At 36.6% G+C, this 24,808-nt stretch overlaps 1 protein-coding gene across 1 annotated transcript in view; it reads right to left on the bottom strand.

The window, feature by feature from the left end:
- The window catches only part of CSGALNACT1 (chondroitin sulfate N-acetylgalactosaminyltransferase 1), an 87,436-nt gene that overhangs the window by 8,506 nt on the left and 54,122 nt on the right, over window positions 1-24,808 (bottom strand). Inside the window, exons 4-5 of the mRNA XM_049771850.1 lie at window positions 18,834-19,012; window positions 17,690-17,784 (exon numbers count right to left, since the gene is read on the bottom strand). Coding sequence (XP_049627807.1) covers window positions 17,690-17,784; window positions 18,834-19,012 — 274 coding nt within the window. The remainder of the gene's footprint in view (window positions 1-17,689; window positions 17,785-18,833; window positions 19,013-24,808) is intronic.

Below are 24,808 nucleotides of genomic sequence, written 5' to 3'. Positions count from 1 at the left end.
TCTAACACCATGCTCAAAGGTCAAATTCAAATGAATTAAAGATCTTGATATTAGACCCAAAACACATAGGTAAAACACTTCATGACATTGAAAATTATGGCATCTTCAAGGAAGAAACAGCACTCGCCAAACAGGTCAAAGCAGATATACACAAATGGAACTATATTAAGCTCAGAAGCTTCTGCACCTCAAAGGAAATAATGCCTAGGATACAAAAGCCACTCACAGAATAGGAAAAGCTATTCACTCAATACCCATCAGATAAGATATACAAGGTACTGACAGAACTTAACAAGGAATTTGACTTCTTTTTTTTTTTTTTTTTTGGTTTTTGGGCCACACCCGTTTGATGCTCAGGGGTTACTCCTGGCTAAGTGCTCAGAAATTGCCCCTGGCTTGGGGGGACCATATGGGACGCCGGGGGATCGAACCGCGGTCCGTTCCTTGGCTAGCACTTACAAGGCAGACACCTTATCTCTAGCGCCACCTTCCCGGCCCCGGAGTTTGACTTCTTTCTTACCTACCAGGATGCCTTTGACATTGTTTACTTGAAATTGGCAAGTACTTCCAAGAAGTGGTGAAAGTGGGCAAACTTGTCTTGTGCCAGAGCTTAGAGAAAAAGCTTTTGGTTTTTGCATTGATTATGATGTTTGCCATGGGCTTCTGGCAAATGGCTTTGAAATGCTATTGAGAAAAGTTCCTTCAATTGCCATCTTCTTGAGAACTTTTATCAAAATGGGTCCTAGGCCTTGTTCAAAGGCTTGATCTACAACTAATACTATGATCGTATGATTTTTATTTTTCCTCTAATTGACATAGTGCATTATATTGATTTATTTATGTATGTTAAATCACCCTTTCATCTCTGGAATGAATCCTACTCGTTATGGTTTATGACCTTTATTGTAGAATTGTCATATTCTATTTATTAGTAATTTATTGAGGATCTTTGCATCTGTGTTAATCAAGAATATTGCCCTGTAATTCTTTTTTTTGGTGGTGTTTCTGCTTTTTGGTATCAGGGTGATATTAACTTTATAGAAACTATTTGGAAGTGATTCTGTTTCTTCTATTTCCTGGCAGAGCCTGAAAGGATTGGCAGCCTATCATCTTTAAAATTTTTAAAGAATTTAACTGTGAATTCATCTAGGCCTGAACTTTTGGTTTGGGGAAGCCTTGTGATTATCATTTTAATTCCCTCAATCATGATAGGTCTGTTCAGGTATAGTATATCATCTTGGTTCAGCCTTGGTAGCTTGTAGGAATCCAAGAATTTATCCATATTTTCTAGGTTCTCTGGTTCATAGCATGAATATTCTTTTTAAGTATTCACTGATTACCCTTTGAAACTGTAGTAACTTGTGAAAACCCTCCTTTTATTTCTGATTTATTTTGGTCCTTTGTCTTTTTTGTGAGTCTTGCTAATGGTTATTGATCTTGTTTATTTTTTCCAAAGAACCAACTCATGCTTCAAATTGTTCTTTTGGATTGTCTTTTGGGGATTCCAGTTCATCAATTTCTGTTTTGAGTTTTACTTTTTCCGTCTACTTGCCTGCTTTTGGTTCATTTTATTGGGAATTTTCTAATTTTGTAAGCTGTACCATTAAGTTATATAGAGAGGCTCTTCCTTTCTGATAAATGCTTGCACACTATACATTTTCCTCTTAATACTGCTTTTGCTGTGGCAACAAAATTCTGATAATTCAATTACACATTTTTATTTGTGTACTTAATCCAAGAATCTTCTGATTTCTTCTCTGACCTACAGGTTGTTCAGCAGTAAACTATTTTTCAGTTATTTCTCCATTTATGTTTGGAATTTACTTCTGTTTTCAGAGGACAAAGAAGATAGTTTTACATTTTTAATTTTCTTGATTTTATGGAGTTATGCTCTGCATGTTATATATCTTTTAGAATGTCCCATATGCATTTAAAAAGAATATTTATTCTGATTCTGGGGATGAAAATCCCCAAGAAGCCATTTTCTTCTATTTCCTTATCTTTCTTGAGTTTTGGCCTGGTCGATCTATCAAGAGGTGTCAGAGTAGTGTTGGTATCTCCACCTACTACTGTGTTTCTATTGATGTCTTTCATCAAGTCTATTAACAGTTATATCAAGTGTTTTCCTGAACCTTCATTGGCTATGTTTAGGAGTGTGATTTTTTTTCCTCATGTACATATCTCTTCATTATGACCCTGCTTCCTATTGACTTTTTAAACCTGAATTCTATGTTGTCTGTTAGTAATGTCCATTCCAGCCTTTTATTTTATATAATTTTTACTCTGACCAACATGCATTAAAGTCTTTCACAATTATGTTTAAGAGAGACAGTGACAGTGAATTAGGGCCATTCCAACCACAGTGTTGTACTCCCTCCACCCCTGTTGCCAGCATACTGCCCCTTTGCCCCCTGAATTGCTAGTGTAACAGGTCCCCTTTGTTTATATCCTCTTGTAGATTGGGTTATCTTGATTTTGTGATCATTGACTTGGGGTTTGGTGTTTAGGTCTGTCAATTTTTATTTCCACTCAGTGTTCATGTGATTATTTGCCTCTTGTACCATCCATATTTTTCCCCTAATTTTTTTTTTGTTTTTTGTTTTTTTGTTTTTTGGGCCACACCCGGCGGTGCTAAGGGGTTACTCCTGGCTGTCTGCTCAGAAATAGATCCAGGCAGGCACACGGGACCATACGGGACACTGAGATTCGAACCAACCACCTTTGGTCCTGAATTGGCTGCTTGCAAGGCAAACACCGCTGTGCTATCTCTCCAGGCCCTTCCCCTAAATTTTTGAGGCAGAACAAGATGATTCAAGTTCTGGGATTCTGTTGGAGAAAAAAGTGGGGAGGAGCCTATCTATAAGCTATAAATATAGATTTAAGAGAAGAAAAAGAAAAAACAAACCAAAACAAGCAACAAGAAAAACACAACAGCAACTAAAAAAGGGGCAACAAAACAACAATACCAAGAGGAAGAAAAAAGAAAAGGGGGCTGACGTGGTAAGGTTTTTTTTGTTTTGTTTGTTTGTTTGTTTGTTTGTTTGTCTTGCATAGGCACAGTAAGTGCTGGGAAAATTAGAAAAGGAATTTCCTTGGCCTAGGAGATACAGGATTTCTCCACCCTTGATGCTAACTGTCATGGGAACAACTACAGGCTCTGGACATGCTCATTGTTGAACCCTAGGGTCTTTTTATGGTGCTAGGAAACATTATGCTAAGTGTGGCTGTCAAAATCAGTCTTCTGTAATTAGAGATCTTGGTATTTTCACAGGTTATAGGACAAAGTCTAGGATAGAATCTTTCTTTATGGTTCCAGAAGTTCTGCTTCGTGACCATTGTTGTAGTTATTCTTCTAAAATTAGTGATCTTGTTTTTTTGCGCAGAGTCTAGGATGGAGCGTAAGACAGGTTCCTTATGTTTCCAGAAGTTCGGCCCAGTTGCAATGGTCAAAGTCAGACCTCTGGAATTAAAGATCTTGGTTTTTGTGCAAATCCTAGGCTGAAGCCTAGACTAGGGCCTTTTTTTTTTTTTTTTTTTTTTTTTGGTCCCAGGAAAAGTTCTGCTCAATAGCAGTTTTCAAAGTCAGTCTTCTGTAGTTAGTGATCTTCGTTTTTGCACAAATCTAAGGATGTATTGTTTTCCAATTTCATCTTACTGTTAGGTGATGAGGGAGGGTAACCTGCTCTGAGAACAAGTTGTTGGTGTTTCCTCATCATCAGGCTGTCATATCAACTTGGTGTAAGTTGGTGCCAGAGCAGTATTAGGCATTCCCCAGAGGGTGTTTGATTCCTGGTGCTGTTGCAAGGAATTGTGTCAGTTCTATTGTTGGGAAATGGAGTCTAAGTTGAGTCCCTATGACAAATGTTCAGGGTGGATTCCAGTATTTTTAATGGAGATGTTTGCTTGAAGGATTGTCTCCTAAACTTTTACTTTGAGTTTTCTTTAATTGTATAAATGTTTTTCTTGGAGGCAGCAAAATTTGGATAAAAAATTTTGAGACATTGTGCCACATTGTTTTTCTTCATTAGTGGATTTAAACCATTGACATTGATAGATGTGATTGTTATGAAATTTTATGCCATATTTTGTACAATTTGGTGTGTTTTTAGGGTTTGTTTTGTCTTAAAGTAGACCCTTCTGTTCTTTTAAAGTTGATGCTGAGTATATAAATTTCTGAGCTTTTGTTTACTGTGAATCCGTGTAGCCTTCCTTCCAACCTGAATGAAAATACGCTCAGTGAAATTTTCTTGGCAATATTTCAATTAGTTGAGTTTTTCACAATATTACATCACTGCCTTCAAGCCTGGATGTTTGTTTTTGACAAATATGCTGCAAATCTTAAGAATGCTTCTTTGTATGCAATATCCTTTATTGATCTGATTGTTTTCAGCATTCTATCTCTTTCTATAGTTTTCATTATTGTGACTAGAATGTATCTTGAGATGCTTTTATTTTGGGTATCTTTTAGCTGGTATTTGTCAGGTGTTCAGGATGTGAGTACATGCACTCCAGCTCTAGGAACTTCTCAGCAAAGCCTTTGACTTGATTCTTTGTAGGGTTTTTATTTTTGTCTATTTAGGAGCCCAAGGAATCTTATTTTGTTTCTGTTGAGTTAAGCTCAAAGTTCTACTGTTGTCTGTTCACTTATATTGAGTATATTCTATTTGTTTATTTTATGGTTTTTTTCCACTTTCTCTAGAGGTGTTATGCAGCTCATCTCATGAGATCAATGAGTCAGTTATCCAATCTGTTACTCTGTTGTAGAGTAACTCAACCATTAACTCTCCAGTAGTTTTTCTTTTTTCCTTACAATTTTTTCAATTTTGTTATTTATGTTTGAAATGTTCTCATTTCTACTCTCAGATTCCCTTGAGTCTTTCTGGTAGTCTGTTCCATATTTCTTTTGAGTTTCTTAAAAATCCTCAAAATTTCCTCTCTAAAGTTTTTTTCAGAGAGGCTTATGAACTACGTTAGAACTACCATCTTCATTCTTAAGCATGGCAGGGTTCTGTGCTGTATTGTGTGATCTTTGCAGTGTGATGGATTTTTTTGTGATGAGTTGAGGCTCATTGACTATAAGAAATGCATAGCCACTTCACTTCATTCCATGACTATTGTAGTCTCATTTCAAACTGACCTGGGATAAAAATGGCTCCTGAGTCAAAGAGGAATATGCTGCTTATTTTTGTGTTTGCTTCAGTTTCTTGGGACTGTGTGATTTGGCAGAGCCCAGTGGGTGTGGCTGAAAGACCCATCCCTCGTTCTGGTGCTTCTCTTTCCCTTGAGGCCACTGACCTGAGGTAAAAACGGCTCATCTCTGTTAAAGAGAAACCCCTGCTAGTTTTTTTGTCTGCATGAGTTTCTTGGGTTTGTGTGACTTAGCAGAATCCATCTGAGGTCAATGAAAGAATATGTGTTTCCCTTCCCTTGCATCCTCTTTTATTTTTTGAAACAGTGTGTTGTAGTATTCTTCGTATAGGTCCTTAACCTCTTTAGTTAAGTTGACACCAAGGTATTTGAGTTTGTGTGACACTAATGTGAATGGGATTGTTATTTTAATATCTATTTCTTCTCTATCTTTCTTCTCTATTAAAGCCTCTTCAACAGGTGGTACTGGGACAGCCACATGCAAAAAAGCACACTCGGACCTCCATCTAACACCATGCTCAAAGGTCAAATTCAAATGAATTAAAGATCTTGATATTAGACCCAAAACACATAGGTAAAACACTTCATGGAAGTGTTTCAAGGAAGAAACAGCACTCGCCAAACAGGTCAAAGCAGGTATACACAAATGGAACTATATTAAGCTCAGAAGCTTCTGTACCTCAAAGGAAATAATGCCTAGGATACAAAAGCCACTCACAGAATAGGAAAAGCTATTCACTCAATACCCATCAGATAAGATATACAAGGTACTGACAGAACTTAACAAGGGAAAAACATCTAACCTCATCAAAAAATGAGAAGAAATGAACAGCAATTCCTTAAAGAAGAAATACAAATAGCCAAAAGGCATATGAAAAAAATGCTCCATATCACTAATCATTAGGGAGATGCAAATTAAAACAACAATGAGGTACCATTTCACACCACAGAGACTGGCACACATCACAAAGAACAAAACAATCAGTAGGGAGAAAGGAACTTTCATTCACTGTTGATGGGAATGCCATCTTGTTCAGCCTTAATGGAAAACAATATGGAGATTCCTCAAAAACTGGAAATTGAGTTCCCATATGATCCAGCTATACCACTCTTAGGGATATACTTTAGGAACATAAAAATGCAACACACAAAAAAATGCCTTCTGCACACCTATAGTCATTGCAGCGCTATTTATAATAGCCAGAATTTGGAACAAACAAGATACTCGAGAACAGATGAGTGACTAATAAACTGTGGTACATATACACAATGGAATACTATGTAGCCATCGGAAAAATGAAGTCAGGGCTGAAGCTTACCACAAAGAGTGGTGAGTTCCGTTAGAGAAATAACTACACTGACAACTACCATGATAATGGTGGTGAGTGAGAGAAATAGAATGCCTATCTTGAATATAGGCAAAGGGTCGGGGAGGAGGGAGATGGAGGGCATTGGTGATGGGAATGTTGCACTGGTAAAGGGGGGTATTCTTTTATTACTGAAGCCCAACTATAAACATGTTTGTAATCATGGTGCTTAAATAAAGATATTATTTTTAAAAAATACAGCAAGAGAAAGGAGAATATATTTTACCAGCTTTGTTTTCATTAAAAAAATACCAAATATACTACCTGTGTAGACTACAGACCCTGTGTTTAGAAAGCCTTAGTGCTCAAATGCTCTGAAATTTCCTTCCTGGAATGCTTAATAAATTGTGCAAACAGATTGGATTTTTGACCCCACAATATACATACAGTACTTATCATATGAACTTTAGGATATACTTATTGGGGATGTTGCATATATTATATATGCTTCATATGCTTCATAGTATAGACATGATTCACCCATGATCACTCAGCCAGTGGCAAACATGCCAGGCCAGCATCATAATTGCTTTGATGGTTTCATTTCTTGAGAAATAAAGTTATAAAACTGAAGTTATAGCTTAAAGATTTAAACTAGAAATGGACTTGAATGTCACCTCCTGTCAGATTGTTACTGTTATATAGATTTTTACAAGTATTGTTTGATTAGTATCTTACATTTAATATACAAATATCTTTTAAAGGGTACTGTTTGGAGAAGGAGTTGCCTGGATGTCCTCTACTCTTGGAACCTGACAACAAACTTGGTGCCTCCATTAATGAATCGCAGGCCCAAGAATGTGTTCTCATCCTATTTATCACAGGAGCACCATACTTGGCCTCAACTCTGGTGGAAGACTTAGTCAATAAGTGCAATTCTGAGCTTTCAGTTTCTCATCTGTATAATGATAATACTAATGACACTCTCTTCAAGTCTTACAGGACACATTGTAGCAGAGAGAGATAGATCTTTGTAAAAGGCTATCTTCATGTCCTCTGCCAACATTACCTTGGATTCTCAGGAAAGACTTATGCTCTGAACAAAGTAGAAAAAGACAACAGCAATATTCTATGTTTAGTTAGCAGTTTAAAACGACTTTTAAAAAGGTAAAAATGATGGACTGGAAAAATAGTATAGTGATTAACTCATTTGCCTTACATATAGCCAATTCAAGTTTGATCTCTGAGTCCTCATATGGTCCCCTAGTTCTTCTAGGAATGATCCCTGAGGACAGTGCTAGGAGCAATCCCTGCATATCCTGGGCATGGCTCAAAAATAAATAAAATAAATAAAAATAAAGCTAAACCCTCTAGGGGCATATTTTTCTGTAGAAGACAAGAAAAATATGGGTATCATAAAGGGAGAGGTCAGTGTACAGTGTGACTCCAGCACTCTAAGTAATACAAAGTGACACTAACATATCAGATTTAAGTGCTTAAAGGTGTGTCCACAAAACTGACTTATCATGTGGATAATACCTGGTGGTGCCTTGTGGGTGTTGCTGAATTGATACTATGTGCAAATATTTCTTTATGTGAGATTTGGTTAAAGAAATAATACCAGAGAGGATTCAGGCTGTGATATTGCTTATGTTTGTGATACCAATGTACCAGAACCGCAAGTCTTCCCACCTCTGTGATCATTGGCATTGTACTGGGAAATGCTATATGTCAAGGTGGCAACTTTCATTTGCTGAAAGAGGACTGATAAACAGGCATACACCAATGACTTACTACCACAATATATTTGATTTTTAAATGATTTCAATCTGTGTTTTATTACTCTTTCTCTGGAAGAGGGATAAAAGGCTGGAGGATAAAGAAGATACCTATGATAGAGTGACATCTCAGAAATAATTTACAAAGCTTGAGTCAAGAGACTAGAATGTATAAAGTCTATAGCTATTTAAGTTGTAGTTATCCATTTCAGATAGTTGTTTCCACATTAAGGCATTGGGAAATTCTGAGTTGGTCTTAAATCAATATTTTAACATTAGTGAAAATAACATGACTTCAGTTTTTAGTTATTGCTAATGTCCTATATTCAAAAATAAAAAACAAACAGGCAGTCTGAATCTCTAGGCAATCATGAAATTGACTTTTTTCTATTGTTTGTATGCAAAATGATATCCAAAGATAGTTGTAATAAGGTAAGTAATAAATGCACATGACTAATGACATTGTATTTGCAGAACTGTGGTAAAGGTGATGTTTTGATTCACAAGTAAATGTTGCTGCAATTATATTATTGCTATGTATGCTCCTTTCACTTCTATGCTTCCGAGGAAGCTAGGAAAGAAGTTGTAAATATAGATACATTACAAGATTTGAAAGGAAATATTTATTACTTTTTTACCTCTGACCATTACTTTTTAAATCTTCTCAATTCTGTGTTCTATTTTGAATATATTCATTTCTATAGTTTGATGCTCTTTGTGGGGAGGTTTAGCAGGTAATTTTCTGTGTATTTAAACTCTCATCTAAATCCTGATCAATCTTTTCCACCACACCAGAATTAGAAAATTCTGTATGATCTCATGTAAGCCCCCTTGCTGATCTCAAAAAAGAAGAAAAAAAAACAAGGAAAATTATTTAAAATTATTTAAAATACAAATCACATCATGGTCTGCAAAGTGGTTCTTGATAGTTGAAGCTGTTTCAAATGCTCTCGGGCTTCTCTACTCATACGGACTACAGTTCTCTGGAGGCAGCAACTATTCAAGAAATACTTCACCCCAAAAAGACAATAATCAATATTTTTCATTTTTGGATTGTGAATCCTTCTTCTGGTAGGCAACTGCTCTATTTCTCAAACTAAATAGTCAGCAACACTGAACACTCAAACATCAGACTCTAGGGAAGTGCTTTTAGAAGTTCATATCAAAGGTTCTGGGGTAATTTGGAGCTGTGCTCACAGTATTCTGAGTTTTGGCTCTGACTAAATTGCTCATTATTAGGTTTCTGTACTAGATCCACTGAACCACTGAAGTATACTTTCAGTTTCCCCTGACCACTTCCCCAGGGGAAGTAATAAAGTGATTCAAATCTAAAAATTTTTAAATAATTTCTTGCAATAAATAAGGTCTTTATACATTTTAAATAAAAACACTGATCATATTGATTCAAATATAAAGCAGTACTTCATTTAAAATCAAAGAAACTTTATACTCTGAATTATTGAAAAAAATGTCATAATTTAAAGAAAGCAAAGTTTTTCTGTCTAAAAATTCGTCCCTAAAAAAATAAAAAGTCGGTTCTTAGGAAGTGAAAAATCTCTTATATCTTGTATATAGAGCATATTTTTGACATAAGAACTTTTTGCAGGAAAACGATATTTATTATTAAAGACATTTAAGTATGGACTGTCTGACTTGGTCTCCAAATGAAACCATGCCGGAACAATGTGAAGAAACATGTCCAACCAAAGAAACCTGAAGGAGAAACTAAAATTATTTAATCAGATATCAGCACTTAATTGCCCTTCTCCTACAGTATGATACAAAGGAACAGGTTTTCTACTTCTAAAAACTTAAACACAGCTAGAGCAGGATTTTTAGCCGCCACGGGTGGGCACCTGGCAGACCTCCGTATGTGCCAGGAGCCTCTTGGCCCGGCCTAGGGTAGGGGGGCCCGAACCTGAGTCACCCGACGCCCCTCTCCCTCTTTCCTCCGGATCTCCAGGTGGGTTCCTGGGAGGAGCTGATGGGGCACCCTGGGTTTTCCCCACTCCCAGGCCGGCTCCAGAGGTTGGCTTAGGGGGTGGAGTTTGATTTGGGGGGTGGCAGATAGCTGCTCAGCTATACTCAGGCTGTCACTGGCAATTTCATACCAGTCTACATTTTGCAAACCGCGCGGGGGCGAACGTATACTCCTCCCAACCATCAGTACCCCAGATTTACCCTTCTTAACTTCAGTAACACACAGTTCTAATCTCTGACCAAAGACATACAGTGGAACTAACAATCCCAGAACTATTTAGAAGGACATAACTTGAACACATATTGAACACATATATCTTTTGAATATTTTATGTGTATTTTCTTTAACTGCTGTAACTCTCTATATATTCTTCTACCATAATGTTTCTATCCACTTTTCATCTTGTCTTTTCTTTGTAAGCTGTTCAGTAAGGATTGTTGGTGGAACTGTCTCTCAGTTTGATGCCTATGATTGAACTATGTCATGGAAATTGCTGGTCTTGTTCCTATTGCCTCCAGATGCGCCAATAACGCTTCATGGCATTGATCCTTGTTTGCATAGACACATTAAAATGGGAAAACACTATACATACAGATAAGTTCTTATCTAATAAATCTCAGTACAATGTACCTTACACCCTGAACATTGATATAATGACCTGGCACAGGCCTCAGAAGAATGGGCATCCTCCATTCACGCCGGAACCAGGCAAGCTATCTACGAAACATCCAAGATCTTTTATAGCAACAGCTGGAAGCAGTCCTCTACCAGGAAAGACACTACCAAGGGTCTGACATCGACCTCCTAAAAAGAGACTTCCATTTACACTGAGAAGACTTGACAACAACAATGACCTGCTCTTCAGGACATGGTTCTCTCTATTGCCCCTTAAGTGTGAGGTGAAACGAGAGGATGCTCTGCACCATCCTGACTGCAATATGGGATATGCAGACTCCAGGATCTTTAATACAGAAGCATGATACCAACAACAGAGACTATGTGAGGAATGGAGGTGTATTGCCACTACAGACAATGACTTGGATTGGACAAACTAGTTTTCCTGGAGCCTAGAGTCAGTCCTGTGCCAGGAAACTTCAGGGGTAGGGTCTCCTTGTATTTAGACCATAATTTTTCTTTCCATGTCCCTTATATTTTGGTGGGCCTATGCAAACAAATGCCACTCTAACACCGTTTTTTACTATATTCCCTTGACTCCAATCCTTAAGAAAAACAACCCACTAAAACTTTTGAGGTTAACTTAAACTAGTTAGCATGTGCATGGAACTAGATAAATGTACTTTGCCCTCAATGTTTAAGGAGTTACATAAGTCTAATGTCTTTAGATTATATTGTGTGCTGCTAAGAAATAGTATGTACTACAACTGGGATTTGAGGGACAAAGTAATTGTATTGTACATGGGTTCAGTTTTGTTTTTCTTAATGTTCTTTGGCTGAAAGTTCAAGGCTGGGATATCATCGATGGGACTACCGAGAATTCTGTTTATGGATGATTGTGCTTCCACTGTAACTTTACCCTGTCCTCTTTCTTTGCATCTTTGTTGTCATAATTAAAATAAAAAAAGAAAATTTATTTTAAAAAAAACTTAAACACAGAATAAGTGGTCAAAACTTTTCACATTTTTAGTAAAATGGCTTAACCTTTGGGATATTGTAATTTATAATAAATCTGTCCAGAAACTTGAAAAATGACAAAAACATGAATCCTGGTGTCCCATATGGTCCCCCGTGCCTGCCAGGAGCTATTTCTGAGCAGATAGCCAGGAGTAACCCCTGAGCACCGCCGGATGTGGCCCAAAAACCAAAAAAAAATGTGAAGGACCTATACAAAAACTATAAAACTCTGCTCCAAGAAACAAGACAGGACACGCAGAAATGGAAGCACATACCCTGCTCGTGGATTGGCAGGATTAACATCGTCAAAATGGCAATACTCCCCAAAGCATTATACAGATTTAATGCAATCCCTCTAAAGATACCCATGACATTCTTCAAAGAAGTGGATCAGGCTCTTTTGAAATGCATTTGGAACAATAAACACCCTAGAATAGCTAAAGCAATCATTGGGAAAAAGAATATGGGAGGAATTACTTTCCCCAACTTTAAACTGTACTACAAAGCAATAGTTATCAAAACAGCATAGTACTGGAATAGAGACAGGCCCTCAGATCAGTGAAATAGACTTGAATACTCAGAGAATGTTCCCCAGACATGCAATCACCTAATTTTTGATAAAGGAGCAAGAAATCCTAAATGGAGCAACGAAAGCCTCTTCAACAAGTGGTGTTGGCACAACTGGCTAGCCACTTGCAAAAAATTGAACTTAGACCCCCAGCTAACATCATGTACGAAGGTTAAATCCAAATGGATGAAAGACCTCAATATCAGACCTGAAACCATAAGATATATAGAACAACATGTAGCTAAAACACTCCAGGACATTGAGACTACAGGCATCTTCAAGGAGGAAACTGCACTCTCCAAGCAAGTGAAAGCAGAAATTAACAGATGGGAATATATTAAACTGAGAAGCTTCTGCACCTCAAAAAAAAATAGCGCCCAGGATACAAGAGCCCCCCACTGAGTGGGAGAAACTATTCACCCAATACCCATCAAATAAGGGGCTAATCTCCAAAATATACAAGACACTGACAGAAATTTACAAGAAAAAAACAACTAATCCCATCAAAAATGGGGAGAAAAAATGGGCAGACACTTTGACAAAGAAGAAATACAAATGGCCAAAAGACACATGAAAAAATGCTCCACATCACTAATCATCAGGGAGATGCAAATCAAAACAACTATGAGGTACCACCTCACACCCCAGAGATTGGCACACATCACAAAGAATGAGAATAAACAGTGTTGGCGGGGATGTGGAGAGAAAGGAACTCTTATCCACTGCTGATGGGAATGCCGTCTAGTTCAACCTTTATGGAAAGCAATATGGAGATTCCTCCAAAAACTGGAAATCGAGCTCCCATACGATCCAGCTATACCACTCCTAGGAATATACCCTAAAAACACAAAAATACAATACAAAAATCCCTTCCTCACCCGTATATTCATTGCAGCACTGTTTGCCATAGTAAGACTCTGGAAACAGCCAAGATAACCTTCAACAGATGAATGACTAAAGAAACTGTGGTACATATACACAATGGAATATTATGCAGCTGTCAGGAGAGATGAAGTCATGAAATTTTCCTATACATGGATGTACATGGAATGTATTTGGCTGAGTAAATAAGTCAGAGAGAGAGAAAGACGCAGAATGGTCTCACTCATCTATGGGTTTTAAGAAAAATGAAAGACACTCTTGCAATAATAATTTTCAGACACAAAAGAGAGAAGGGCTGGAAGTTACAGCTCACCTCATGGAGCTCACCACAAACAGGGATGAGTTTTAATTAGAGAAATAACTACGTTTTGAACTATCCTAATAATGAAAATGTACGAGGGAAATGGAAAGCCTGTCTAGAGTACAGGCGGGGGTTGGGTGAGGAGGAGGGAGATTTGGGACATTGGTGATGGGAATGTTGCACTGGTGATGGGTGGTGTTATTTACATGACTGAAACCCAAACACAATCATTTATGTAATAAAGTTAGTTAAATAAAAATATATAAAAATGATTAAAAAGGATATGAGAGTGAAAATAAGAAAACTTCAAAGAATAGAATGACAGAAGTGAAAAAAATAGTAGGAAAAGTAAAAACAAAACAAAACCTCATTGGATTGCCTCATCAGCAGAGTAAATAGCTGCTGAGGACAGGATTAGTGAGCTGGAAGTTTAGCTGTATAAAAACTCCAAACAACAGAACAGGTTGGGAAAGTGTCTTTAAATAAATGAATAGAACGTAGAAAATAATCCTAAAATAAGCAAACAAATGACAACAGACCCTTTGGATAAATTGAAAGGGAGCAAAATAAGAATTATTATGGTCCCAAAGAAACTGAAAGAAAAGCCCTATGAAGAATCAGTAGTCAAAGAATTCATGGTTGCTAATTTCTCAAAGCTGAAGATTCTGAATACATGAATCCACATCCTGGATAACTAAAGAATATCAAATAAAAGAAAATACCAAAGAAAAGTCCTCCAAGGCATAGCCTAGTCACATGATGAAAACCACAGTTAGCGATACAATACTAAAAGCAGCAAGATCAAAAGGGGAATTACATACAAAGAAACCAAAATACTTTCCCTAAATTATATAGAAGCAAGAAAGACTTTCAATTTTTTCTTCCTTTTGTTATTCTAAGAGGTACACAAAAGATCTCAAAAGGAAATATAACTAGTCCAAAAGTGAAGACATAAAGTCCTCAGTTATAGCAACCCCAAAACTGAACCTGAACTAGAGTTTTTTAATTTTTTATTTAAATCGTTATGATTTGCAAAGTTATTTATAGTTGAGTGTTAGACATATATATGTCAGCACCAATCCCACCACATGTCAACCTCCTTCCACCAGTGTTCCCAGAGTTCATTCCATGCTCTCCCACACTCCCAGCCTACCATCTTACAGGCACCTTTTATAAATTTTGGTTCTTAACGTTTGGATCTTATGACTTGAGTGTTGTGGTTTGGATATTTAGTTCTGTCCTTCCTTAACCACCAATGTACTGATGTCCCCTTGTCCCTGAAGTCCCTGAAGTCACCTATCACTCATTATTTAACATCTGTCTTTCTCCCTTTCTACTCCATTTATTTTATTCTGATCACTGTCCTCAGGGGACAAGAATATTCTAGGCACACCCCATTTAAACCATTGCATTCCCTCATGCCATTATCTTAAATACCATTTATTTATCCTACTTATAGTTTACTTCAATCAACATATCTTCCAGTTTTATCCAAGTTGAAGCTAATTGTATGATCGCATCTTTCCTTATAGCTATGAAGTATTCTATATATTTGTATATATGTTTATATACATACATATTCCACATCTTTATGATACACTCATCTGATTTTGGACATCTAGGTCAATTCCAATTCTTAGCTATATTGTCAAGTGCTGCAATAAATAGAGGCATACATACACCCTGTGTTGGGGAGAATTTTAAACAAAGAAAGCTAATTTCTCTGTTGGAAAATCACAGCCTAGATCTTAATAAGAAGTCACTCCTATATCCTTTTAGAAGGTCACTTTTCTATTTAATACTTATTTGTTTTGTTTTGGAGCCACATCTGGCAGTGTGCAGGAATTATTCCCAGCTATGAGCTCAGGGGTCTTTCCTGACAGTGCTCAGGGGCTATATGGGATGCTGGGGATTAAATCCAGATAGCCAAGTGCAAGGCCTTATCCTTTATGTTACTCCTCTAACCCAGCTATTTAACATTTCTGATATATATATTCATTTGGAGGCACTGATGGATGGGAGATGCACTGAACTGGACCTGATCCTTGCTTCCTACTGACTTTGAATGAGAACCACTTTATCATTTGTGTTTTCCATTCATCAAATGAAAACAGAAACTTTACATTTCTTGCCTCATATGACTTTGCATTATAAAAAGAAAATGTGCACTGTCCATAATGCAATATAATCATCTCTCCCTACCTATCAGAGATCCATTAAAAGATATCTACTGAATAACTTTAAAGATAATATATATAATTTTAAAAAGATACCAAAATTCTAACAATATAAACTTTAAATGGGCCTGTTATACTGGCAGGCCAGTGGGCAAAGAGTGGTGGTATAGGTATAGGATACACTCTGGGAACATTGGTGAAGGGAGGTTGACTTTGGTGGAAGGATTGGCCCTGACACATTGTGTATCTGAAATCCAACTATGAACCATTTTGTAAATCGCAATGGTTTTGATCTTTCCAGGCCCTTCTTTTTGTTGTGTTTATTTTTTGTCAATAAAATAAAATTTAAAAAAATTAAAAAAAAAGATAACATATATAAAAATATGTATATTTAAATTTTCATTTAGAATGTAATTTATAAATTAGACATTAGTATAATGTATAAATTAAACAGAATAAGATTAACAATAGATATTAGATAGGATAATTATATACTATACCAAAATATTTTACGTGAATGTAGTCTCTATCTCAAAGTTTCCTATTGTCCATAGTATTTTCAGATTATTATTTACTAGGGGTTAATGTCTATTCAGAAAACATTGTCTACTGTAAAACTAGTTTTAAAAAACACAGAAGGATAAGGGGCTAATATCCAAAATATATAAGGCATTGACAGAACTTTACAAGAAAAAAAATCTAATCCCATCAAAAAATGGGGAGAAGAAATTAACAGGCACTTTGCCAAAGAAGAAATACAAATGGCCAAAAGTCACATTAAAAAATGCTCCACATCACTAATCATCAGGGAGATGTGAATCAAAATATGAGGTACCATCTCACACCCCAGAGATTGGCACACATCACAAAGAATGAGAACAAGCAGAGGTGGTGGGGATGTGGAGAGAAAGGAACTCTTATTCACTGCTGGTGGGAATGCCATCTAGTTCAATCTATGGAAAGCAATATGGAGATTCCTCCAAAACCTGGAAATTGAACTCCCATATGATCCAGCTATACCACTCCGAGGGACATACCCTCGGAACACAAAAATACAGTACAAAAATCCCTTCCTCCACCAATATTCATTGCAGCACTATTCATAATAGCCAGCCTCTGGAAACAACCAAGATGCCCTTGAACAGATGAATGGCTAAAGAAACTGTGGTACATTTACACAATGAAATATTATGCAACCATCAGGAGAGATGAAGTCATGAAATTTTCCTATACATGGATGTACATGGAATCTATTATGCTGAGTTAAATAAGTCAGAGGGAGAGAGATAGACACAGAATAGTCTCACTCATCTATGGGTTTTAAGAAAAATAAAAGAAATTTTTGCAATAATACTCAGAGACAAAAAAGAGGAGGACTGGAAGGCCCAGCTCATGACATGAAGCTCACCACAAAGAGTGATGAGTGCAGTTAGAGAAATAACTACATTGAGAACTACCATAACAATGTAAATGAATGAGAAAAGTAGAAAGCCTGTCTACGGGTGATGGTGAGGTGGGGAGGAGGTGGGGAGGAGGGAGATTTGGGACATTGGTAATGGGAATGCTGCACTGGTAAAGGGGAGTGTTCTTTACATAACTGAAAACTAACTACAATCATATTTGTAATCAAGGTGTTTAAATAAAGATATTAATTTAAAAAAAAATAATAATAAAAAACAAATATTATAAACACAGAAGGAAACTATGAAGGTATAAAATTACCTTTCTGTAAGATACTATTCCTATTTATTTGCCACATTAAAAAAACTGCAAGCAACAATGTGCTAGGAGCAAAGGCCATTACTGTGGGAATCAGTTTCATGATTTCCACTCACCTTTACTTATGGCCAGGGGCCCTGATAATGAAAGACATGAAACAGAGTGGCACTAAGGTGCCTATGGGGTAATTACTCACCAGCTGCTGTTCTAAAGGAGGGACTGCATCATGATGGCCATATATTATACCTGGGTTGTACTGGCTGAAAAGGACTGGATAAAATACCTTCTTCCCTGAAAAACATAGATACACTTTCGTCATTTACATTTAAAAAAAATTTTTTTGTCACACCGGGCAGTGCTCAGGGGTTTCTCCTGGCTCTCCACTCAGAAATCGCTTCTGGCAGGCACGGGGTCCATATGGTATACTGGGATTCGAACCACCATCCTTCTGCATGCAAGGCCCTATATCCATGCTATCTCTCTGGCCCTACATTTAATCTTTTGAGAACATCCCATATACTTCAACCCAGAGAGCCTTTTTCCTTCACTCAGCTCTAAAAAAATCTTATAAATGCTATACCCAGTAGGCCAGATGATCAAAGGCTCTCAAATGATTCTAACCAACTGGTATACAGAATACTCCACATACTGGCCTTCAGTGATCTGAACATCAACCATTAGAAGAGGTTGTGCACAGAATACTGGTGCCCCAACTTGAATATTTTCAATGCCAGCTCAAGTGTTGTCTAAAGGACTGCCAAGATAGACTTTGGCTAACAGAAATAGCAAGAGCAAGTTCAGGAAATGTGCTCTTCACCAAATTACACAGAAAACTTTCAGTATATAAGTAACTGACAGGGCCATTCCAGTAGTTACGAGCACTACTTACCATATTATTTTTAAAATATTCTGAAAATAATTGTCACATTGTAACTATTTACTACTTATGGGTCTTAATAACTACTCAAGTCTGTTTTCCCCATCTTTTCAGGCAACTTTTCTAGGTCCTACTGCATTTCTCAGAATTTTGACTAAAGCTAACTTCTCAGTTGAAAAATGAAAAGTAATAACTCCTTTTTACAATAAAATCATTAACCCAGTCCCTCTTAAAAGAAGCACAAATTTAGAATAGAGTTCCAGAATTGTGGTAGAGCTCATACTCCAATACTATGGGAAGAAACATAAATTTTCCTCCTATTCTTTGTCACTAGAGATTGTAAAACAAATCAGTTTCAGGAGTAAGATATCAAATAAAATGGGAGAGAAAGATGTCATACTATACGTCAGCAGCTGAACTGCACCCGGTAGGAGAAAAGGATAATTAAACCCATATACTTTACCTGGTTGTGTGTTCAGTCTACAGGTATTGAGAAATTCGGAAGTGAAGTAGATGTCCACATCACAGAAAAAGAGGAGGACATTGCTTCGCTTCCAGAAGCGAGCTCCAACATCAAGTCCCTTTCCCCGAGAAAATTCTCCATTCAGTTGAATGAAGGTAAAGTTCCTGAAGTTGGCAGTTCTAAAAGAGAAGATTATATGCTCATAATCAGTTATGTGCTCATGCTCCCCAAGGTGGCAGAATTCTAAGGAAAGACCCATTCACAATTTGCTTTATTTTCTTCTCTCTGAGGAAAATAAAATGTTTCAGTAGTTTCAGAATGATCTAGAATCATGAGACAATCAATAAGATGCAAGATATGAAGAAAACTTAGTGAGTTAATACCAATAATTTTTCTATAAAATTCCATGATGTCAACTGTGATTATAATTATATTATGATTTGTAATGAAGAAACGTTTTAATTAGTAAATACTGGGTCAACCAAACACGAGAAGGAGTCCAGTCATCATCCTGCCCCCTCTCTAGAGTCCCCAGAATGCAACTTTCTGATAAAGAAATTCAGTCATCTTGAAATAGCCCTTCTTATTTATTTCTGATTTCAACTCTAGGAGTTAGACCTGGTAATTATGATGTAAGCACACCTAACAGGTTTAATCATGGGCTTCTTCTGCACTTTCATGTCAATCAGGAGTACTTAGCAGTAGAAAGCTAGCCTTGTATTCAGGCACCTATCCCAGACTAAATTCTCCCTCAGATCAAGATCTCTGTGATCTTAAAATCTAGATATTTTCTTGAGACCTCAGTTGCCTCATCTGAAAATTATGAATAATAGCATTTTCAATAACTATATCTCACTTATTAGATAGATAAAAAGTGCCAAGAGTATCAAGTACTATTTAACTATCAGCTATAATGTACTACAAAGACAAGGATTCCTGGGAATAGGAATGAAGACAAGATGCTTCTTCATTTGGTGGTTCTTATCCAGAAAGATCTGAAATGTGTGCAATGCGACATATTTTAGCAAAAATTCAGAATTTATTTATTAGTTATGCATAAATTCTTCTATCAGATATTATTTGCAGTTCATAATTGTACTCATTCAAATGCCAGGTACTACTGGCATTTTGAAAATTTACCCACCTCACTTTCCTTCAGCATTTGCTTCCTCTACTACCTTTTCCAAGAGCACTCTCATTACTGAGCTTGCAAGTCCAATTCTCATTCCCAACTTCTCTCTGTCTTTGACATTAATCATAATATGTGCACGAAACCTTTCCTGACTTGGGTAGGTTAACAAAAGTACAAAGTTATAAACTTTCCATACTACTAAATTGCTCATGTCTGACCATTTTGCTCGCGATCTGTTCTGCTATGCTTCCCTGATATTTTTGTCTTCTTTTCAGATCTGGGTCTGAGCTGGAATTTTTTTAATCACGGTGATCAGTAAGTTCAACATTTTCTGATTCTTAGGGAAAACGTCCTTTACAGATAGAGATCACAAGACACTGCTATATGATCCATTTATCTAGCTTCAGGAAAAAGAACCATACTTGGTCTCACTTGATGCTCAATGAGACATTTGTATTATGATTACAGCCATAGTTATGTTTAATCTATTTGGGTTATATCTGACTTATATCTTTGTTCTCAAATTCCTCATCATAAAAGGATATAACAGAACTCAAAGACCCTACTATATTCTAAAATTTCATGTTCATAATTTTGTTTCAGTTAACTGCTGCTCTACACTTTGAAGAATTCTCATTCTCTATCAGAACTTTATTTTGATTCTCTTTCAGAATTGGTGGCCCAAGTTCCTATTTTCAGTGAGTAACAATGAGGTGATACTCCATGGGCTCTTTAGAACTTGGTCTTAGTCTTTTAAGGACAGTGCACCTTCAACCCTCCAGAAGTATTCAAGTAGAATGAAGCACTTACAAGTCAGGTTCAGCTCCTGCAGGTTTTGTAGCCTGGAATATACAAATCTAATCAAACTAAACCCTTGTCCATATGGTCCATTTTCAGAAGTCTTATGTTCATACCTATAATATAATCTCTAGCAGGTGACACAGAAAGTTTCCGCCATCTTGAGATCTCAGAGGCATTTTTGTATTAAGATACATGCCACAGAGTTTGTCTGTTTCTAATTCATGTGCATTTTCAAAAGGGTTTCCCAGTATATCTCATCATAAAGTTAAAATATAAAAAATATATTTAAAACCTAACTAGAAATTTTCCCAAGAAGAATTAGTAGATCCTGAATATACAGCATTAGAGGAACTGCTCTTGAATGGACTACTGTCCGTGTTTGAAGACATATAAATTATTTATAAAAGCTAATCTATAGTAATTAGTAAAATAAGAAGCTAAGACCTCAAATTAAGTGAGATATAAACAAATGTATAATAAACTTTTAGGATAGTAGTTGCTAAATAAATAAAAAACAGAAGAAAGATATATATTTAGAGTAGAGAATAGCAATTTGGTATAGACAAATGGTCCCAAGCCTAAGAATTATATGAAACTACATAATGGTATAAAAGCAATAAATATTCAAAGAAAAATACACTTTGGATTTTAATTTTGTTCTTTTTCTTGGATCAGTGGTTGAATACTCCCTGAAATGTTGGCAGTGGCAGACACCAGTAGCTCCCACAACCTCATGGACACCAGGAGAAAATAATATTCCACTCAGCAAGCACAGTACAGCAGCAATTTGCAGATATCATATTTTTGTATATTTACAAACACTCATAGTAATATAGGATATTCAAAATTTCATTGTAAAACAGGCTTTTGGTGGGATGAATCTGCCCAACTGTGTACTCAAATATGTCTTCTAAACATGTTTAAGGGTAAAGAGGCAAACTCAGATGTCAAGAAAATGTATTTATTTTGGTTTTTGGCCACACCCAGTGATGCTCAGAGATTACTATTGGCTATGCACTCAGAAATTGCTCCTGGCTTGAGGGATCATATGGGACATTGGGTATCAAAGCCAGATCTGTCTTGGGTCAACCACGTGCAGGGCAAAAACCCTATCACTGTGCTGTCACTCTGTCCCCAAGAAAAAGTATTTTTCAGACTTAACATAATATTTGAACACTTTGCATGATATTTTAAACTTATGATGGTTTATTAGCACAGCAACCCCATCACAAGTCATCTATGAACAGTGAAAACTTAACTTCTTTTTTTCCTATCTGAATGCCCCTGTACTTCTAGTATTATGTTGAACAAGATTGGTAAGAGTGGGGCAGCCTTGTCTTTTGCCAGATTATAGAAGAAAGGCTTTCAGTTATTCTTCATTGAGTATAATATTTGCCCTGGAGTTGAGGTAAATGGGCCTGACAATGCTGAAAAAAGTTCTTTCCATTCCATCTTATTGAAAATTTTTAATCACGAACAGGTGCTGGAACTTATCAAGTACTCTCTCTGCAACTATTGATATAATCATATAGCTTTTATTTTCCTTTTGTTGATATGGTGTATTACATTGATTGATTACATTGACTTTCATATGTTAAACCATCCTTTTATCTCTGGGATGAATTCTATATATGACATTCTTGATGAAACTTTGGATGCTGATTACCAACTGGGAGAGACTGAGGGGACCTGTCACCTTTGCATGTTTCTCTACCCTTCTGTCTTCTGAAACTATCCTGAGAGGACCAAGAAGGGCCCAGCAAAAATTGTCTCCTAGAAGTGCCCAAGCAGAAAGGCCAAGAAAGACTGATAAAGTGAAAACTGGCTACCACATCTGCTGGCATAAAGTTAGATCCTTTCTTTGTCTGTGAAGGCAGGTGGGAGGGGTCTTCCCCTCCTGTGAGATTACCAACTTGGAGAGACTGAGAGAACCTGTCGCCTTTGCATATTTCCTTTCTCTTTTATCTCTTGAAACTCTCTGAGAAGGCCAAAAGGGCCCAGCAAAAAATGGTTCCTAAAGATGCTCAAGCAGAAAGGCCAAGAAATACTGAGTGAGTGAAAACCATTCAAAAGAGCACCCCTAAGAGTTACAGCAGACATGTCCCAAGAAACTCACAAGGACAGAAAACAGTGGTAAGATATAGTGACAAGACTGAATGAAATGGAATACTGCACCAAGCCTGACTTACGTTCAGGTTTGAAGGAAGAATACATAGCTTCATGGCTAAGCAACAGCTCAGATTACAGTTGCAAAACAAGCCTTAAATGAAAAACTAAAAGGTCCACTTTCAGACAGACCAATAGACACACCAAACTTATATAAAAAGATGACAATAAATCCCATGAGTATCATATCCCTCAATGTCAATCGACTAAAAATAGATCAAAAAGATGAATCCAACATAATTATGCCTACAAGAAACACACCTGAAGAGTCATAACAAACATAGACTAAAAATCAAAGTCTGGAGAAAATCATCCAAACAAACAACACCCTTAAAAAGCTGGGGTGGCCATATTAATATCAGACGACACAACTTTAGACTCAGAAAAGTTATAAGGGACAAAGATGGACACTTTGTACTAATAAAGGGACATGTGCAACAGGAAGAAATCACATTACTAAACATAAATGCACCCAATGAAGGAGCAACAAAATATCTAATACAATTATTGACAAATTTGAAAGAGAACATCAATAAAACACAGTAATTGTGGGAGACCTCAACATGCCCTATCAACACTTGATAGGTCAACCAGACTAAAATCCAACAAAAATATACTAGCAATGAAAAGGAAAATGAAAGAAAGAGACATAGTAGATATATAAAGGACACACCATCCTCAGAAACCTGGATACACATGAGTATGTGTACATACAATGTACATGAGTTATTCTCCAGGATAGACCACTTGATGGCACATAAAATATACCTCCATAAAATCAAGAGGATGGAAATTCTGCAGGCTACATTAGTTGACCACAAAGCTCTGAAATTAGAAGTGAAATTAGAAGTGAAATACAAAAGGACAGAGAAGAAAAATTTAACAACTAAAACTTAAACAGTCTGCTACTGAACAATCAGTGGGTCCAAGATGGAATCAAAGAGAAAATCAAAACTTTCCTGGAAATAAATGACAATGAGGACACAAACTATCAGAATCTATGGGACACCACAAAAGCTTTATTGAGAAGAAAATTTATAGCTTTGCAAACACAATCAGGAAGGAAGAAGAGACATACCTGAATAGCTTATGACATAGTTTATAAAATTAGAAAATGATCAACAAAAGGAACTAAAAATAGGGAGACAGAAGGAAATAACAAAGTTTAGAGCAGAAATCAATGAAGTGGAAACCCAAAACACAATACAAAAGATTAACAAAAAAGTTGGTTTTTTTAAAAAAAATAAACAAGATTGATAGACTATTGATAAAACTCACAAAGAAAGAGAGATAAACTTGATAACTGGTATTAAAATTAAAAAGGGGGAGAACACTACAGATATTGCAGAGATTCAATGGCAATCAGAGACTACTTTGAGAAACTCAATGCAACTAAATATGAAAACCTGGAAGAAATGGACAAATTCTTGGGCTCTTAAAACCTTCCATAGTTGAATAATGAGGATGTAGCATATCTAAACACCCTCCATCACTATTGAAGAAATTAAAACGGTAATCAAATGTCTGCCCCAAAACAAAAGTCCAGGCCCAGATGGATTCACTAATGAATTCTTTCAAAACTTTCAAGAGAAACTATTACAAATTCTGCCCATCTACTCTCATGAAAATGAAAATATGGGAACACATCCAAAGAGCTTTTATGAAGTCAACATCATCTTGATACCAAAACCAGACAGAGATGCTGCCAAGCCTAATCCATAAACAATTCATCTATACAATGTATATAGCCCCTCTGATATATTTTCCCTCCTCCACACAAGAGCCCCTTCTACTCCCTCATCTCCCAATCGGGATTCGTTATCTTCCCCTTAATTAACCCTCTATACCCTCAGTTCTTCAATTTGTTAGGCACCAA

Source organism: Suncus etruscus, chromosome 4, assembly GCF_024139225.1.
Source record: "Suncus etruscus isolate mSunEtr1 chromosome 4, mSunEtr1.pri.cur, whole genome shotgun sequence".
In the NCBI taxonomy this organism is placed as follows: domain Eukaryota; kingdom Metazoa; phylum Chordata; class Mammalia; order Eulipotyphla; family Soricidae; genus Suncus; species Suncus etruscus.
The sequence above is the reverse complement of the archived record's forward strand: the minus strand, read 5'-3'. Positions and strand labels throughout refer to the sequence as shown.